General features: G+C 45.5%; 1 protein-coding gene across 1 annotated transcript in view; it reads left to right on the forward strand.

Annotated features, from left to right (window-relative positions):
- LOC143986884 (uncharacterized) overlaps positions 1-21,057 on the forward strand; it is a 97,796-nt gene that overhangs the window by 61,267 nt on the left and 15,472 nt on the right. The window contains exons 18-21 of the mRNA XM_077485290.1: positions 587-2,028; positions 9,522-9,843; positions 14,178-14,292; positions 15,533-16,052. Of these exons, the coding sequence (XP_077341416.1) occupies positions 587-2,028; positions 9,522-9,843; positions 14,178-14,292; positions 15,533-16,052 (2,399 nt within the window). The remainder of the gene's footprint in view (positions 1-586; positions 2,029-9,521; positions 9,844-14,177; positions 14,293-15,532; positions 16,053-21,057) is intronic.

The raw sequence follows: 21,057 nt of genomic DNA on the forward strand, positions 1-21,057 counted from the left end.
TCTCTTTTGTTACACCCATTGTCTACCAGCTGGGCATTTTATATATGATGATGTGATTGGAGCACAGACTTTTACATGTTGATAATAATGTGATAACATCCTCAAACTTTGGAACCTTAAACAGAAAGTGATAATGAGGGAGGAGTCAATAACCCAATGATGGGGGTCTTCAGGATCAGTCCAGTCTTCATCTTGGTTGTTCTCCCCCCATCCTCACTCTCTGACCTCTGGTGGGGCTCAGCCCCGCTGTTATTCATGACTAAATCATGGACTAAATAAGGAAGGGCAGGACTTCTTGTGTTGGGAAGATGGCAATGAGTGATAGAGGGGGAGGGGACACTCGTCCTATAATCCCCTCATCACTGTCACTCCTATAAAAGACAGTTCTCGTTGTTTCCTCACTCTCTGACTAAGGTCCATGAATAAAGAAATGATCTGGTAGGAGATCAGAGGACCCATTTACTAGTTACCTTGAGGGGGGAATTGTAAGATCCTCAGAGGCAAAGCTGCCTGATGTGGGCGGAGTCCTGGTTTAGGGGAACCAATCAGCTCATGTCTAGTAATAATCTTTGTATTTCTATTTTAGTAGATGGACGGGAGATGAGGAAAACCTCAGAGGATTGTCTCACTTTGTCTCCAGACTGTAAAGTAGAAGATGAGGACATCACACAGTATAGTCCAGGAGAAAACCCGACTACCTCAAATGTCCATCCAGCACCACACAGTGTAGATGGACCATCGTATTCCTCTTATCCTGAGGAACCTCAGACTGTGAGGGACGGGGCCGTCCTTCCAACAAGCTTTTCCTGTCCTGAGTGCGGGAAGGGTTTCAATTGGAAAGGCAATCTTAATGTACATAGAAGAACTCACACAGGAGAGAAGCCGTATTCCTGCCCTGAGTGCGCAAAATGTTTTGCGCAAAAGTCCCATCTTTGCAGACATCAGAGATTTCACACGGGAGAGAAGCCTTTTTCCTGTCCTGAGTGTGAGAAATGTTTTGCACGGAAATCATTTCTTATCACACATGGAAGATCTCATACACGGAATAGTCCAGGAGAAAACCCGGCTACCTCAAATGTCCATCCGGCACCACACAGTGTAGATGGACCATCGTATTCCTCTTATCCTGAGGAACCTCAGACTGTGAGGGACGGGGCCGTCCTTCCAACAGAGAAGAGGTTTCCCTGTACTGAGTGCGAGAAGTGTTTTGTAAAAAAATCAGAAATTGTCAGACATCAGAGGTCTCACATGGGGGGAAAGCCATATTCCTGTCTCGAGTGTGGGAAATGTTTTTCAAACAAGCCCAATCTTTACACACATCAGAGAATTCACACGGGTGAGAAACTGTATTCCTGTCTTGAATGTGGAAAATGTTTTGTACAAAAAGTAGATCTTGTTAAACATGAAAGGTCTCACACGGGGGAGAAGCCGTATACTTGTCCTGAGTGCGGGAAATGTTTTTCACAGAAGTCCAGTCTTCACACACATCAGAGAACTCACACAGGGGAAAAGCCGTATTCCTGTCCTCAGTGCAGGAAAAGTTTTTCAGACAAGTCCCATCTTTACACACATCAGAGATCTCACACAGGGGAGAAGCCGCATTCCTGTCCCGAGTGTGGGAAATGTTTTTCACAGAAGGCCAATCTTTCCATGCATCTGAGATCTCACACAGGGGAGAAGCCGTATTCCTGTCCTGAGTGCGGGAAATGTTTTTCAGTGAATTCCCGTCTTTACAGACATCAGAGATTGCACACGGGGGAGAAGCCATATTCTTGTCTTGAGTGTGGGAAATGTTTTTCACAGAAGTCCAGTCTTTACATACATCAAAGATCTCACACAGGGGAAAAGCCGTATTCCTGTCCTGAGTGTGGGAAAAGTTTTTCAAAAAAGTCCAGTCTTTACACACATCAGAGATCTCACACGGGGGAAAAGCCATATTCCTGTCCTGAGTGCGGGAAATGTTTTTCACGGAAGTCAAGTCTTTACAAACATCAGAGATCTCACACGGGGGAGAAGCCACTTTCCTGTCCTGAGTGAGAGAATTGTTCCTCACTGAAGTCCTGTCTTCCTGTACATCAGGGACCCCACACAACCCTCGAGGTGTATTAGTGCCTTGAGTGTGGGAAATGTCTTCTATATGAATGTTGCTGGACATCACAGCTCTCAGGTGGGGAAGAAGCACACCCTGATATACACCTCAGATATACTCCATGGCTGATCTTCATCATGTAAGAAACAGTTGATAAGGAGATAAGAGATCACCAAAGACATGGATGAAGTGTTGTACCGTGTTGGCCATTCATAGCAGTAGAAAAATAAAAATGTAGTCATTACCTTTCATTGGCTGAGTACATTTTTGTGGTGTAAGATTTCACAAACACTTAGAGGTCCATTAACAAAAAACAAACGTGACCGGAATTCACCCAGCTGTGACAAGTAGTCCCATTGGGCTATGTTCATGCAATATTATTTAGATAGGTATGATTGTCTGTAAACATGAATTGCTTGCCGACCAGCCGCCGCAGTTTTAGTGCGGCAGAATGGCACGGCTGGGCGAAACGGCGTTACCTTATGTCGCTTCACCTTTTGGCCACTAGGGGCGATTGCGTGCCTGCCTGCAACGTGTGCCCGGTGGGTGCAATGACCACCGGACACATCGTGATCAGTGATCGCTTGTGACAGAGCGAGAACCGGGATCTGTGTGTGTAAACGCACAAATCCCGGTTCTTTCAGGGGAGTAGAGACAGATTGTGTTTTCATACCAAGTAGGAACACTGATCTCTCTCCTAGACAGTCCCATCCCCCTACAGTTAAAACACAGTTAATGCCTTGATCGCCCCTAAGCCTTAACCCCCTTCCCTGCCGGTGATATTTATACAGTAATTGGTACAGCATTATAGCATTTTATATCGCTAATTACAATTTTTATTACCAAAAATTTGTAGAATACATATCGGGCTAAACAGAGGAAAAAATTTAGCTTTTTTTTTTTTTTTTAAATGGGGATATTTATTATAACAAAAAGTACAAAATATTGTGTTTTTTTTTTCAAAATTGTCGCTTTTTTTTGTTTATAGCGCAAAAAATAAAAACCGCAGAGATGATCAAATACCGCCAAAAGAAAGCTCTATTTGTGGGAAAAAAAGGACGTAAAATTTGTTCAGGTACAATATCGCTTGGCGGCGAAATTGTCAGTTAAATCGATGCAGTGCTGTATCGCAAAAATATGGGCTCATTGAGCAGCTAAATCTTCCAGGGTTAAAGTGGTTAACCATGCGCAAGATTGTTATTGGGCATTAGGGATGAGCTTTCTGTTCGCGTCGAATATTGGCTGTTCACCTGTTTGTCGAAAACTGAACATTATGGGCCGTTCGCGCCAAATTAGAGTGGCCGGTAACGGCCCATAATGCACTGCGAGAGCACAAGTGCATTGCTGTATGATGATTGGCCAGAGCATGCACCATGACCTGTATGCTTTGGCCAATCACAGAGCCCTCAGCTAAGAGAGCCATAATTGGCCAAAGGCAGGGTGCTTTTTGCCAATCATGGCTTAGGGGGACTAAGTCCATGCCCACACTTTATAAGGCTGGCTGCACGTCGGCCTTGTGTAGTGTGTCATTGCTGGCATGGACAGAGAGAGTCATTTAGATTGAGCAGGCAGGCAGATTATTCAGTTAGCTGCAGTGTATTTTAGTGTATGTATGTATGTATATATATATATATATATATATATATATATATATATATATATATATATATATATATATATATATATATATAGAATTAGTCAGTCTACTGTGTGTGTGTGTATATATCTCCACTGCATACAGTTTAGCTAGATCTCACTGAGGTCCGTTCCTGGTGTACTGTTTCTAATACACTTCAGGCAGGTGATTCAGTGATCTGCAGTGCATAAAATCTATATACACCCTCATATATATATCTACTGCATTCTAGTCTAGCCAAGCCTATATCTGACTGCAGGCCATTCCTGGTGTACTTTTTCCAGTAAACTTCAGGTGGTGTTTTGCTAATAAAATTTTACAGCGTGTCTGGAAGGCTACCAAGGAGAGGCAGACGCTCACAGGCCTCTAAAAGAGGGCAAGCAGGCTCTGTGTTTACAGCCAACAGTGCTGGTCGTAGACACGGTGTATCCTCAGCACATAGCCGTGGGGCATGCTTGTCCTTTTTTTTTGGCAGCTGGCTGTGTTGATCCACAACATGCAGAAGAGTTGCTAGAGTGGATAACTAAGCCATCCTCATCCTCCTCATCCTCTGTCACCCAGGATCAGAGAAGTTTGCCTACCAATGCAGCTGCCAAAGTGGCCTATTCCATTGACTCAATGTCATCAGTCACTCCTTCCCTAGCTCCACCATCATGCACAGAGGCGTCCCCCAAACTGTTTGACCACAGTGTTGGGTACATGCTACAGGTGGATGCACAGCATTTTTAAGGTTCCAATGATGGTACCCAAGTTAAGGGAAGGCAGTAATGTGAGCCCAAAGAGAGGGGGTGCCCAAGAAGGACAAGAAACTGGCAGTCATGTTCCCCCAGCTGCAGCATACTGCCAGGTTTGCTCCAGTGATGAGGAGGGAGGGGACGATGAGGTCACTGACTCTACGTGGGTGCCTGATAGAAGAGAGGAGGAACAGGCACATCTCCAAAGAAGAGGGATGCCCTCCGTGGTCAATCTTAAGTGCAGCCACCCCACTGCATCACACCGCAGAACTCTGTATGTGCAGGGCGCTGCTGACTCCCTGCGTATTTTGAAAAGTTCTTTGGTGTGGGCCTTTTTTGATATGTGTGCAGCAGATCACACTGTTGCTGTTTGCAACATATGTCTGAAGCATATCAAGGATGGCCAAAACAGCAGCTGCTTGGGCACCACATGCTTGACCAGAAATATGATGACCCCCCCATGCAGTCCATTGGCAACAGTATTTAAAAGACCCACACCAAAGAACAAGGCAGACCTCTCCTTGCTCCTCATCAGCTGGGATCTCCAACCCCACTATACCTTCAGTCTTCTCAGAAACCTGCACCGAGAGGAATGAAGGTGAATAAATAGGTGTGCCAAGTACTTGTGGGCAATCTGCTGTCACTTTACCAACATCCACTTGTAGCAGGCAAATTTCCCTGCCCCTGTTGCTAAACCGTCAAAGAAATTTGGTCCCAGCCATCCACATGCTCAGCGGCTGAATGCTAGCTTGGCTAATTTGCTAGCACTCTAACTGCTGCCTTTTCAGCTGGTAGACTCTGCCCCCTTTCGTGGAATGTGCAGTACCTCAGTGGCAGGTTTCCAAAACGCCATTTCTTTTCACGGAAGGCCATTCCGGCTCTCTACCGGAATGGCCTTCTGACAAGTTCTGACAAGGCGGTCAGCGGTAAGGTGCATATTACCGCTAACTCATGGTCCAGCAGGCATGGACAGGGATGTTACCTTTCTTTCAAGGCGCACTGGGTAAGTCTGCTGGCAGCTGGGAAGGATGCAGGACAGGGTGCAGTATTGTAGGAGCTTGTTCCGCCACCACGCCTCAAAAATGCTAGTAGAGGGGATCTGCCACACCTCTCTCCTCCACCCCCTCCTCTTCTTCCTCCTCCTCTATGGCCTCTTCCTCTGCAGATTTCTCCTCTGAACCAGCGGTGCTCTGTAGGCATTCAAGGGGCCACGAAAGCACTCAGGCAAAAATTTACCATGCGGTTGAGTTGGTCTGCTTAGAGGACAGGAGCCACACTGGGGCAGAGATTCTGTCAGCTCTGCAGGGGCAGACTCAGAGGTGGTTGACGCCATGCCAGTTTCAGGCAGGAATGGTGGTTTGCAACAATGGCACCAACCTCCTCTCCACCCACCAACAGGGACACTTGACCCATGTTCCCTGTTTGGCTCACGTCCGTAATTTGATGGTGCAGCGGTTCTTGTGCAGGTACACGGGCTTACAGGATCTCCTGAGGCAGGCCAAGAAAGTCTGTGGGCATTTCCGCTGGTCATATAATGCCAGTGCTCGGCTGGCCTTCAAAAGCAATGCAACCTGCCCAAGAACTGCCTCATTTGTGACATGCCCACCAGGTAGAACTCAATGTTGGCAATGCTGCAGTGGCTGCACATACAGCAGAGGGCCATCAATGAGTACCTGTGTGAGTATTGGACCAGGACAGGGTCAGTGGAGCTTGGCTTTTTTTCACCACACCAGTGGCTACTGATCAAGGATACATGCACTGTCCTGTCACCATTTGAAGAGGCCACGAGGATGGTGAGCAGTGACAGTGCATGCATCAGTGATACTGTCCCTCTTGTCTTCCTGTTGGAGCACACGCTTCGTGGAATAATGGACAGGGCACTTGAGGCAGAACAGAGTGAGGAAGAGGAGGACTTCCTTACCTCTCAAGGCCTCATTTATCCTGACAGTATTCCTGCGGGCCCGCCAAACACACAGGAAGAGGAGGATGATGAGGATTGTGTCAGCATGGAGGTGGAGCCTGGCACTCAGCAGCAGTCTTAAAAGGATTGTTTTTAGTCCCCAGAAACCCATGGACTTGTACGTGGCTGGGAGGAGATGGCTGTGGATTATGTCATCCTTAGTGACCCAGAGGACTCCAGATTGAATACTTCAGCAAACCTTTGCTGCATGGCCTCCCTGATCCTGCAAAGCCAGATTCGTTGTATCAAGGAGAGGGATCACTATAGGCTGGCAACCCCTGCTTGATCCACGTTACATGGTTGCGGAGCTTATTCAGCCTTCGCAGAGGGAGCAGAGGATGAAACATCTTCAGGAGGCCTTGCAGAAAGGTTTGTGCAATGCATTTCCAGAGCCTAGGAGGTTACAGTTTCCTAGTCCTCCTGGACAACGTGTTGCTGAGGCTTCAGTCAGTCACAGAAGGAGCGGTGGAGAAGGTGGCCGTCTGACCGATGCGTTCAGACAATTCTGTAGCCTGCAGCCCCAATGTCTAATCTGTTCCAGCAACCATCACCAGCATCTGATTTACATGGTGCAGGAATACCTAGGGGCAAGATCAGCCTTGGAGACCTTTCCACCCTTAAAATCCACTGGGTTACTGGGTGTTGAGGATAGATCACTGGCCAGAGCTTGTACAATATGCAATTGAGCTACTGGCCTGTCCTGCATCCAGCATTCTTTCTGAACGCACATTCAGTGCTGCTGGAGGCATTGTAACCGATCAAAGTGCGCCTGTCCACAGACTCAGTTGATCGGCTCACCTTCACAAAAATGAATCAGTCTTGGATCACCAGCTACCAAGCACCTGATGCTGATGTAACCAATTAATTTTTCTATGAATGTGAGATCCCTTCAAGACTGCCTATGATGAGTGACTATCCTGTAATGCTAAGTGACTATCCTATTCTTCCTCAATGTTCATGTTGATAGCTTCTAAGAACATTTTTATTTCAGGGCACCACCACCAGTGCCTAAGGCCCAATTTATCTGCCCCTGTTTAACAGGGGGCATATAATTATAATTTTTGCTGTAATATTTTTGCAGCAGGGCTCGTTCTTGCACTCAACTAGAGTATCTGTGAGGGATTGCAGTGTTGTGGCACCACCACCACTGCCTAAGACCCTATTTTTCTTCCCCTGTTTAACAGGGGCGTGTAATTACAATTCTTGATATAATATTTTGCAGCAGGGCCGGTTCCAGCGCCCACCAAGAGTAAGTGAGGGAAGGTATGAGCTGAGTGTTGGGTTCGACTCGAACACCGGCGGTTCGGCAAAACATTATGGGCCATTCGCGCCAAATTTGAGTGGCGCTCAAGGCCCATAATGCACTGCGCCATCGCAGTGCATTGCTGGCTGATGATTGGCCAAGCATGCACTATGACCCGCATGCTTGGCCAATCACAGCCCTGTCAGCGAAGAGATCCTGCCTGTGGCCAATTAGGGCTCAGGGGGTTTAGTACACGCCTCACACTATGTAAAGGAATATTTCACTTTTATTTTTTCACTTTAAGCATTATTAAAATCACTGCTTCCAATTTTTATATTATATATTTTTTTTGGGGGGTGATGTTTTCAGTTGGCCATACGGACGCCCAGACCACCCCAGGTGGGATGTTGCACCAGCCCTTTTCCATTTTGTGGGACGGGCTGCTTGCTCATCCTGCTACAGGAGCCCTGTTTACTATGTCCTTTCCCTTGGTATGAACATCCCTGACATACCCCCCCATCCATCGGCAATTAGGTTTCAATGGGCTTGTGTGATGTACTAATTTTGAGGGATTTGTTCAATATATCTTTGGATTGAGGTTTTTAAAGTTATGGTAACCCTCTATTTAGTTGAATGAATGTGAGCAGCATTTGCCCAGCTGTGATGAATATTGGATGTATTTTTTCATTTCATACACTGATTTCCTTAATACCCTCTAGTGGTCATAATGCAGTATTTTTTATTTTTACTGATTGTCGTTTTTTGGTCACTAGATGGAGCTGTGGATCATAGGAAATCACTGTGTTAAATTTAAGACCAGAATTTGTAACGGCTAGATGATTGTCACTCGTGTCCAACAAATTTTCTATAAACAGACCTCTTAGTTTACTATGTCAGGGGTGGTTTAATCCTAATAACTGAGATCAGACTCATGCACTAGAGATGGGCTGAACACCCCCCTGTTCAGTTCACAGTAAAACTCCCAAAACAGAGAAAAAGTTCTGCCCCGATCACCGAACTCCATTGAACTCTGGGAGCTGTACATGAGAAATCAAAAGTGCCCAATTTGAAGGCTTATATGCAAGTAATTGGCCATAAAAGGGGTATGGGGGTCTGGGTCCTGCCTTGGCATGTATCCATGCAAATTATTATTTTTTTTTTTAAAACAATGATTTTTTCAGGAGAGGCTAGACGTGTGTCCTGGGAGCTCCGCCATACTCCGGCTTATTATCCGCTCTGTGGAGCTTAAAAATAGACATTTCTGGTACACTGATCTGGGCAGGTGAACACCAGGTCATGAGAAAAGCCGGTCACCAGACTCCGCAGAGACAGCGACAGACCCGCTCATCACGAGGCCCTGACACAGAGACACCGGCTGTCCCATCCCTTCTCCACGAGGCCTGCACAGAAAACACAGAGGATGGCTGCAGCAGCAAGGGACGCTTGTGGGACAGACTCAAGCGAGGCGGATGCCTGTGGAGCCAGACTAGCTTCTCCTGTCCCGGCTGATGCCCAGGATGCGATCACTCGCCCGATCCTGGAAGCAATCGCAGCAAGTAAGGCCGCAGTAATGGTGAGCATAGACCATTTGACAACTGAATGTACTTTAATCAGGCATGATTTAAACAAGATCAGGGGGCGGCTCACGGTAGCAGAGGAGAGACTATCGAAAGTAGAGGATGTCTCACACACACAAGGCAATCAATTATCCGAGTTGCATGCCATAGTAAAGTTGCTGCAAAGCCACACAGATGACACAGAGGATAGGCAGAGGAGAAATAATGTGCGGGTGGTGGGCCTGCCAGAGGATTCAGAAGGGTCCCACACAACCACTTTTGCCGAAAAATTTCTTTAAGCAGCTTCTGACTTTGGGTGATCAGCCATCAACATATGTGGTAGAGCGAGCCCACAGAGTTCCCACAGGGAGGCGTCCTCCGGATGAATACCCCAGGCCATTTCTGGTGCGATTCCTGAACTACAGGGACCGAGATATGATCCTGGCTGCCTCCAGAAAAACCCAAGAGCTGAAGTATGAAAACACTAAAGTAATGCTGTTCACTGACTTTTCGGCTGAAACACAGCGCAAACGGAGATCATTCACTGAGGTCCGGAGGAAACTGCGGGAGAAAAATATGCAATATAGTATGATGTACCCCAGAAAGCTGCGTGTTCAACACCAAGGTACAGTGAAATTTTTGGACAACCCGCAAGATGCATGCGACTGGCTGGATAGGAATTCATGAGAAGTTTGCAAATCTGGTCAAAGTATATTTTTTCAGTTGCACCGGTTGTGCCTTAACATGACAGATACCTACATTTTGGATGACTCAATAAGAGAAGAGTGTTGGATCTTGCTCTATAGCAAGACAGATCTGAGTATGGTTAATTGCTGTTTAAGTAATCCTGGCAACTATGGCATTTTTCCTTTTTCTACATTAGCTGGGTGTTTGGCCGTTACAACCTAATGACACTAGGTAGCGCCAAAGTATTACATATGTCTTCCATACAATATATTTGCATTCCTATGGCCCAAAGCTTATTGTACCATGCTCCATCTGTATTGATTCAGTGGAGCTCCCTGGAAGCTCCAGGAACAATATACATAGTCTTGTCGGAAAATTCTGCATTGGGAGACCTTCTAGCAACAATTGTTTCTTAATTGTTTTACAAGTTTGGGAGTATAAGCTGCATACCGGACAATGTTATTTTTTGAAGTTTTTTTTTTCTTCAAGGTTTTTTTTTTTTTTTTTTACAAGTTATCTCTGGTATAACAGCAGGGGGGGGGGGGGGGTATGTGTCTGTTCTATTTATGAAGGGGAAAGTTTTTACTCTGTTCCCATCCCCCAATTGGTGAAGGCTGCTATTCACTTGATGGGGAATGTATTCATTGAGGGTTTGGGTGTAACCCTAAGCCTACACTGCACCTTATCTATAATTTTTTTACAGGATTATGGCTAACACAATCAAGTTGGTGTTCTGGAATGTGAGAGGTTTAAATGGCAAATTTAAAAGGGCAGCGATGTTTCAATACCTAAAAATTGCAAAGCCGCATATCGTCTTCCTGCAGGAGACTCACCTGGATGGTAGTAGAATTTTAGCTTTACGCACATCCTGGGTACAAAGGGCATTTCATGCCACATACTCCACCTTTGCTAGGGGGGTCTCAATATTAATTAGTAGGGTGGTTCCATGTACAGTCCAACAGGTGGTCTCTGATCCGGGGGGACAATATGTGACACTGGTTCTGGATATATGCAATTGTAAAATGCTTCTGGTTAATGTATATGTCTCGCCTCCTTTTTCCATACAATTTCTATATGATTTACTGGTGAAGCTGGCCCCACCTGTACACCTCCCGCTTTTGCTAATGGGTGATTTTAATGCCACATTGGAGGCCAAGGACTCCTCCAACCCGGGGGGGGGGGGTCAGTGGATTTGCTGGTTTGGGCCACAGTGGCTGACTTGACTGAGATATGGAGATCGAAAAAACCCGACTGAGGTTTGTTATTCACACCTCTCTCAGTCACATCACTCATCAGCCAGAATTGACCTGCCATTTGGTAATCCGACCATGTTGTCTTATGTGAGGGGTGTGGAATACTTGGCAGGGGGCTTATCTGATCATAGCCCCCTCCAGGTTTCTCTGCTCCTCCCGATGAGTAGGGAGTTGAGAGGATGGAGGCTCGCCCCCGGTTGGCTGCAGGAGGAACAGGTATCATTCCATCTCCTGGCCTCAACCATGGAATACTGGGCCACAAACACTGAAACAGCAGAGCATCCGGTTGTGTGGGATGCCTTTAAGGCAGTAATTAGGGGGGAATGCATAACGGCCATCAAAAGAGCACTGGTCGATCAAAATGCGGAGATCCAGCGATTGCAAGACAAGGAAAGAGATTGTGCAAGGGTGAATGCTGCGGATCCTTCAGACCTTGCCTACGCGGTATTGTTAGAAGCCAGGAGGCACCTTTCCTTGCTTTGTAATGATCTGGCGCATACGGAGGCAAGAAATTTAGCTAACTCCTTGTTTGCTGAAGGGGACAAGACTGGGAAACTGTTAGCGAGATTGGTATCAGACAATAACCAAATAACCCATATTCTAATAATCAAGGGATATAGTGGAGACTTGCTCAAAGACCCGACAGACATTTTAGCTCAATTCCAAAAATACTTTGACATTGTATGCCCCGGGTAGACAATATGATCTGGTGGCCTTGGGAAACATGTTGGATGGCCTGACCCTTCCTAGGTTATCTGATGAAGATAGACTGACCTTAGATGGCAAAATCATAAACAAGGAGGTGACGGCAGCGATTTTTGCATTCCCACCCAATAAGGTTCCTGGACCCGACGGGTTCCCAGCAGATTTCTATAAGGCCTATGTGGAACAGTTGGCCCCAAGACTCACGACACTGCTAGAATAGTGTTTACAACAGAATAAGTTACCGGACTCGATGTTAGATGCCTACATGATTTTATTACTTAAACCTGGTAAGGACCCTTTAGAATGTTCCTCCTACCAACCTATAGCTTTGCTCAACATGGACCTTAAAATTTTAACTAAGGTCCTGGCAAGGAGATTGGCAGCTGTAGTCTCCTCTCTGGTGGATGTAGACTAGACAGGATTCATGCCAGGCAAGTCGACTGACACTAACTTGAGGAGACTGTTCACTCACCTGCAATTACCTAACCTAGACTCATCTTATAGAATCATTGTCTCAATTGACATTGAGAAAGCCTTCGATTCAGCCGACTGGCATTTCATGCATGCAGTCCTAGAACGCATGGGGTTTGGCCCATGCTTTCGTCAATGGATATCCCTCTTGCATAGTTGGCCACTGACAGCTATCCACATGAATACACATACATCTGAATTTTTCTCGGTGGATAGGGGTACACGTCAGGGGTGCCCTTTATCGCCCTTCTTGTTTGCACTAGTGATGGAGCCGTTGGCGGTAGCATAGAGAGCAATTAAAGCAATTAGGGTAGGCAATATTGATGAGGCATTGTATGCCGATGACCTCTTACTATTTCTAAGAGACCCTTACCTTCAGTTAGCCATTCATAGAGGCCTAAAATGTGAACTCACCCTCACCAAATCTATGAAAGCTACGATAAAGGCATGGGAGGAAGCAGTGAAATTGGCCTGCCCTAGTCTTTGGGAAATTTCCCCGTCAATCCCCCTATGGATGAACCCGAAATTGAAATATTTCTACACCCTAGAGGACATAATGGGATGGGTGAACAAAGGAGTTAAGCTACTTAAAAATATCACACGGGATGGTGAACTCTTGACGTTTAATGACCTTACGGCCAGACATGACCTCCCAAACTCTCAATATTTCCGATACTTGAAACTAAGGCACGCCTTTCAGGCGCAATTTAAGGAGGTGAGAGTTGAATCCTTCCCCTCTAGCTTAGAGGACACACTAATGACAGAGGAATTATCAAAGACTTTATCAGTGACATATAAATATTTGTTCAAAACCAGCCCCAAAGCACTAATTAAATGACAACGATGGGAAGCTAAGGTACCTGGAATACAGGGAGAGGATTGACAGTGACAGTGTTAATGTTTTTTTGATTTACTGGCTATGTTGGCGAGTATTTAGCCTGGTGTTGTGCCAAGCTGTATCTGTGTTGCATGTCAAAAACTGTTCAATGAAAATAATAAAAAAAAAAAAAAAAAAAGGAGAAATCCATGCAAAGTGATGCCTCCTACAACAGGCTCCCTACAATTGAGATAAAAGAGCCTTCTAATCGTCCTCCAGAACCAGCGTCCAAGCCAGAACAGTATGACAGAGGCCGGCTTGACACCCTCAAAGGTATGACAACACACAGCCATCTCACCATGGCAACACACAGCAGGCTAACCAAGCCACCATAGACTTTGCAAAGTTCTTTGCATGACACAAGTTCGTCACCAAAGGACTTGAAAAGTTTAATAACTGCCCTGAAAGCTACAGAGCCAGGCAGTCTTCCTTTCAAAATGCCATCAGAGACTTAGATTTGTCTTGCAGTGAAGAGATAGATCTCCTTATCAAATGGCTTGGAAATTAGTCTGTCGAGCATGCCAGGTGTATCAGGACAATAAATGTAAACCACCTAGATACTGGTCTTAAAAACGATCTGGGATAGACTGGATGAGTGTTATGGTTCAGCAGAAGCAGTAGAACGTGCACTATTCAAAAGACTTGATAACTTCCCCAAAATACCTAACAAAGCCTACCAGAAATTTAGGTAGCTAAGTGACTTGCTAATGGAACTTAAAGTAGCTAAATCCAAGGGGGACTTACAAGGACTTGCATTCCTTGACACAGCCAGGGGTGTCAACCCCATTGTACAAAAGTTACCATATAACTTGCAAGAGCAGTGGGTTACACATGGATACCAATTTAAAAGACAGCATGATGTTCCATTCCCTCCGTTTTCTATTTTTATGGACTTTGTGTGTCAGCAAGCTAAAACAAGAAATGATCCAAATTTTGATTTTACATTGTCGTGTGCTTCTCCTTTAGGACTTAACCCTCGCAAACCTCCAGTAGCAGTACACAAAACTAACGTGACTCCTCCAGATTCTTTTCACAGGTCGGCCAGCTTCTCTAACTCTGAGACAAAAAAAAAAAGATCCTGGTAAGCAGTGTCCCTTGCATCAGAAGCCACATCCTCTCCTAAAATGCAGAGCCTTCAGAGAGAAAACCCTGCAGGACCGCAAGGTCTTCCTTTAAGGAGAACCACATCTGCTACAGGTGATGTTCTTCAACATCTCACCTCACCAAGGACTGTAAGGTCAGTTTAAAATACACAGAATGTGCCAGCTCAGATCACAACACAGGTTTACATCCTGGGCCAACTCCATGGACTTTACAACACACTCTCAGCACTAGTGAGCATGGTGGGGAGGAAGAGCACACCATTACAACTACACCAGAGATCACTTCACAATGTACAGAGGTCTGCAAAGGAGTCATAGGTGGCAGGTCCTGCTCCAAAATGTGCCTAGTCAGAGTCTACCTAGCAGGCCAAAAAGACAAGGCTATTAAACTTTACGCAATTCTGGATGACCAAAGTAACAAGTCATTAGCCAGCTCAACCTTCTTTGGCATGAAAGGCCCCAGCATCCCATACTCCTTAAAAACTTGTGCTGGAATAGTGGAGACGGCAGGAAGGAGAGCATCCGGCTACCAAGTCGAGTCCATTGACAGACGATCATTCTTGTCTTAGCCAACTCTTATCGAATGCAACCAGATCCCTGACCATAGAAATTCCTGCACCAGATGTGGCTGCTCATCACCCACACTTGAAACGCATAGCGCATCTGATACCAGAACTTGACCCTCAGGCTCAGATTATCCTACTCCTTAGGAGACATAGCTTACGAGTCCACAAATCAAGAGCTAAAATTAATGGTCCCAACAATGCTCCTTATGCTAAGAGGTTAGACCTCGGATGGGTCATCATAGGAGATGTTTGTCTAGGAAGAGTGCACAAACCTAACTCCATTAGCAGCAGGCTCACAAATATTCCAGAGAGAAAGGGCGTCCCTCTCTCTTCCAGCCACGCTACAACCATTTCCTTGTTAAGGAATCAGCCTACACCACCCACTTGTCTTGTCCCTTCACAAGCCCAACTAGTGACAACTTTGCCTGTGACAGCGAACGAAAACCATTTAGGGTGCCCAAGTCTTTCAAAGAACTAAAGATGACAATCGTGTGGCAATGTCTATTGAGGACAAACGCCTCTTAGAAATAATGGAGCAAGAACTAGTCAAAGATAGCACAAACAGCTGGATCGCACCTCTTCCCTTCAGACCACAGAGACAATGCTTACCCAATAACAGAGAACAAGTGCTACAACGTTTTTCTTCCCTTAGGCGTAATTTACAAAGAAAGCCAGAGATGAGAGAACATTTCTTTTCTTTCATAGGGAAGATCTTTGAGAAAGGTCACACCGAGATAGCTCCCACCCTTAAAGACTCTGAAGAGTGTTGCTACCTCCCTATATTCAGAGTGTACCATCCTAAAAAGCCAGGTCAAATCAGAGTAGTGTTTGACTCTAGTGCCAAATTCAAGGGTGTCTCCTTGAACGATGACCTCTTGACAGGCCAAGAACTCAACAACAAACTCCTGGGAGTGCTATTAAGCTTCTGCAAAGATTCTATTGCCTTCATAGCTGACATCCAACAGATGTTCCATTGCTTCATGGTCAGAGAGGAAGACAGAAACTTCCTAAGGTTCCTTTGGTTCAGAGACAATGACCCTTCCAAAGACATCTCAGAGTATCGCATGAGGATACAAATCTTTGGCAATAGCTCTTCACCTGCAGTCACTATCTATGAACTCAGACATTTCACCCAACAAGGTGAAGTTGAGTACGGCTCAGATAGTTACATAGTTAGGTTAAAAAAAAGACACCAGTCCATCCAGTTCAACCTGAGCGAGTGTCTACAATTGTCCCTATCCCTGTACATTGTACACTCACATCAGTCCCTACCCTCAAGATACAAAACAATTCACAGAGAAAGACTTTTATGTAGATGACTGTTTGAAATCCTTACCTTCCAGTGAGTCTGCAATCTGTCTTCTTAATAGAGCACAGGAAATGCTCTCTTGTTCTAATCCCAGGCTTCACAAGATTGCTTACAACAGCAAAGAGGTAATGGAAGCTTTCCCTGCTCAAGACCATTCTAATGAGCTAAGGTACTTAGATCTAGGTACAGACTCTTTAACTGTACAGCGCAGTCTAGTTCTACTTTGGAACTTGAAATCTGATTCATTTACCTTCCAAATAAATGGAGAAGAAATGCCCTTCACTCGCAGAGGTGTCTTGTCCACAATCAATAGCCTATATGATCCATTAGGATTTGCGGCACCTGTTACAATTCAAGGTAAAGCCCTACTTAGAGACTTGATTTGTGAAACATCCGACTAGGATGCTCCACTACCTCTTGATAAGAGGAACTCCTGGGTAGAGTGAGGGAACTCTCTATCAGTCTTATCTGATCTCCATGTTTCATACCCATATGCTCCTGTACCCTCTACAAAGACACAGAGCCAAAACCTTTGCATATTCTGTGATGCTTCTATCAAGGCAATAGCTGCTGTGGCCTACTTAAGAACTGTCGACACTACAGCATGATGCCATGTAGGATTCGTCATGGGCAAGGCAAAGCTATCTCCACACTCTGAGCACACTGTACCTAGGCCAGAATTTTGTGCTGCAGTACTAGCTTTTGAACTAGCAAAACTAATAACCTCAGAGATGGACATTGACCTCAAGAATATCCAGCTCTACACTGACAGCAAGGTAGTGCTAGGCTACATCTACAATGAGACAAGAAGTTTATATGTTATATGTTATCCCGAGCACGTAGCCTGGCCAGTCAGGAAAGGGAAGAAGAAGGAAGAAGACAGAGCCACCGCTAGTAAAATAGCTGGAAGAAGAAAGCAGAGGCCCGGCAAGAAGAACCGAAGAGGGGGACAAGACCCCGAAGTCGGAAGAAGACCCCCGGACGGCAGCGGTGAAGAAGAAGAAGGCCGGGCTCCTCCGCTAGTAAAAGAGCAGAAGATAGCGGAGGAGTCCGGCAAGAAGACCCCTCCCAAGACGGAAGACCACCGGAGGTGTCTAATAAATTATTTTAAAACCTTGTGTTGTGTTTTATTTACACTTGTTTCACAAGGTGAATGGGTAGGGGTACATTGTACCCCATACTCATTCACATAGGGTGGGGGGGCGGTATCTGGGGGCTTCTGGATTCCGATAAGCCCCCGCCCGCAGTCCCCGACAACCAATGGCCAGGGTTGTTCGGAAGAGGCCCTTGTCCTTATCAACATGGGGACAAGGTGCTTTGGGGTGGGGAGGCCGAAGCTATGTGCTTGGATAAGGGTCTGATATGGACTTTGGGGGGACCCCCATGCCATTTTTTCAGCGTATGGCTTCCCCTTTAAATCCATACCAGGTGATGGGACCAGTGATGTGTCAATCTCGCCGATGGAAGTGGCGACATTGACTTTCTTCACTAGTCCGTCTACCTGGAGCTGCGTTTAAAATTAACAGACTTTAATCCGTGTGTGGGCAAGTCCGTTCATTTCAAAAGTCCTGCCCACCATAGTCCGGCGGATTGTCCGTCGGACCTAGTCTGCCGGAAAAGTCCGGTCGTATGTGGGCTGGGCCGCTCATTCGGAAAAGTCCAGCGAATCTCCGCTGCAAAGTCCGGCAGTTTGTCCAATCGCGTGTACGGGGCATTAGGAGCACGGTCATTGGGACTTCCTGCCCCACTGTTCAAACTTCTTACCATGATAGCGGCTGAAAAATCCTGGAAGTTTAGTGTATCCTCACAACCTTGTCAGGCCTCCTCAAACTACAACTCTCTTCCTCTCTGCACCCTTGAATTCTTCACTAAAGACCTCTCCCTCAGCAACTGGATGGAAGCATGAATCACTACCATCGGACACCTCTATGAAGGAGCAACACTAAGCCCCTGTACACACAGTCAGACATTCTGCCAACCAAATCCGTTGGATTTTGTCCGACGGATTGTGTCCGAAACTGTTGCATACACACGGTCGGACCAAGTTGTCGGAAAATCCGATCTTTCAGAACGTGATGACGTAATTTCGTTACGACGGGACTACGTTCACGCTAGTAGCCAATAGCTTTGATGTAGGAATTTGATCTGAGCATGTGTGGCACTTCCTTGTACACATGATCGGAGTATGTCCGATCGGACCAGTTTGTCGGAAAATATTTCCAAGTTGGAAAATTGGGTCAGACGGAAACAGTCCGATGCATACCACACACAGTCGGATTATCCAACAAAACGGTCCGATCGGAGATTCCGACGGAATGTGTCCTATTGTGTGTACAAGGGCTAAGGCCGTACTCAGAATTACAATCGCGCTTCAACCTGCCACACAAAGACCTCTACAAATACCTTTGTATCAGACACGTAATTGACTCCATCTGTAACAAAAGAGATCAAAATTCCACCAGATCTTCTTTCCTTTATCCAAGTGCATCCTAACACTACTCCACTAACCAAAAAGGAATATCACACTACCCTCTTCAAAGGAAAAATCTCATTCACTCTATGATGTTGTGGGAAAAAGATATCTCCCCAACCTTCCACAATCTACAATAGTACAACGCCACCAACAGTGTACTTAAACATTCAAGATGTACCACACACTGAGAATCCCAACTAAAACTTGTTCACCGTTGGTACTATACTCCAACATGCCTATCCAAGTTCTCCTCCTACTCCCCACTTTGCTGGAGACAATATGGACAACAAGGATATCCTTCCTGCACACGTGGTGGCATTGTCCTAAACTAACACCGTTTTGGATCAGTGTTTTTCAGTTTCTTTCCCCAAAAAAAAACTGTGTGACATAAAAAGTTGCAATGACCACCATGTTATTCTCTAGGGCAGTGATGGCGAACCTTGGCACCCCAGATGTTTTGGAACTACATTTCCCATGATTCTCATGCACTCTGCAGTGTAGTTGAGCATCATGGGAAATGTAGTTCCAAAACATCTGGGGTGCCGAGGTTCACCATCACTGCTCTAGGGCAGGGCTTGACAAATTTGCTTGGAATCTAGGAGCCAGCTTAAAAAGTTAGGAGCCAGGTCGGTAACGGCGATCCGGACCTGTCCCTGGCCTGACATGGAGACGAGTGAGGGGAAGATAGCGCCGCAGCCCCCCCCCCCCCCCCTTTTTTTTCCTTAATTAAAATATATTTTTTTTTTTACTTTTTACAAAAAATTTTTTTTATATATATATATATATATATATATATATATATATATATATATATATATATATATATATATATATATATATATATATATATATAATTAAATTAATAAATAAATTAATAATATATATATATATATATATATATATATATAATATAATGAGAAGCCATTTACCAGCCACCACACTCACCGTTGGGCAAAAGGCGCCAGATGACGCCCGCAATCACTTCCTTATCTTCACTTTGGGAAGGAAATGGGCGGGCAGTGAAAAACAGGCAGGGGAGCTTCACTCCATTAGGAATTAGCATTATTGGAATAGGGTGTAATTTCTACATCCACCACAAGATGGCGCCAGACCACCGAAAGATTTTAGAAGGCTGCAAAGCCGCGGCCTCAATTACTGGCCGGCGCGGCCCGATGCAATTGCGCGGCGGAGTTCGGGGTCCAAATGGAGACGGGATACCCCAGCAGCGTTGCCCCAGCCGCCAGGACACGAATTCTAGGCGCAAATGCGACCAGGCGCCCGGGGTTTGTCGAGCCCTGCTCTAGGGTGTCTGCTAAAACTATATATATATTATATATAATATGTTTGGGTATTCTGGGTAATTTTCTAGCAAAGAAATTCTGATTTTTACATGTAGGAGAGAAGTGTCAGAATTGGCTTTGGTTGCAAGGTGTTATTTACCATAAGTAAGTAATAAACAAATAATTATTATATATTATTTTTAAGGTAATTTACTATATTTTCAAAAACTGTACTCAAGCAGGCTGAACAAGGAGGCCTGTATCTCTGGAACTATAGGTCATAGGCACCCAAAATGTTTACCAGAGGCGGGATAGAACTTCAGCTACCTACCCCCCTCCCCCCCAAATTTGGGGTCTCTGTGACCCCAGGTCACCAAGCTACAACCCTCAGCTTTTTTTTTTTAATTATTAAACACGATTCATATAGAGCCAACGCTTTACAATGTAGAGGGGGGACAGCATATTATTATTTAATTTTTTATGTTCTCTTACATAGTTAGTAAGGCTGAATAAAGACACCAGTCCATCCTGAGTGAGTATCTACAATTGTCCCTATCCCTGTACATTGCAAATCACATCAGTCCCTACCCTCAAGGAGCCCACAAGCCAAGGTTCCCATTCCTATATTTGGGCCAATTTTTGGACAGAAGCCAATTAACCTACCTGCATGTCTTTGGAGTGTGGGAGGAAACCAGAGCACCCGGAGGAAACCCACGCAAGCACAGGGAGAACATGCAAACTCCAGGCAGGTAGTGTCCTGGTTGGGGTTCGAACCAGCGACCCTTTTTACTGCTAGGCGAGAGTGCTAACCACTACACCACTGTGCCGCTCTTGACTGCACATCTATAGCTATAAGGATATACTGTACTGTATATCGTAATAGATGGGTCATCTCCACTCCCACCAAGGGGGATAGAAATATATTACTGCTCGGGGGGGGAGACATTTTGGCCCCTTTGATTTTGCAGTAAAATTGATGTCAGATTTAGTCATGTAGAACATCTGTTATATGGATACAAAGAGCCCCAGCCGAGAGTAAAGGGTGGAAATGGCTCCTGATCCCCAGATTTGGGCAATTATGTCCCCAATATAAATAGAATAAAACCCGCGCTATG

The sequence above is a fragment of the Lithobates pipiens genome, unplaced genomic scaffold, assembly GCF_037356315.1.
Source record: "Lithobates pipiens isolate NorthernLeopardFrog02 unplaced genomic scaffold, aLitPip1_a1.2 Scaffold_18, whole genome shotgun sequence".
In the NCBI taxonomy this organism is placed as follows: domain Eukaryota; kingdom Metazoa; phylum Chordata; class Amphibia; order Anura; family Ranidae; genus Lithobates; species Lithobates pipiens.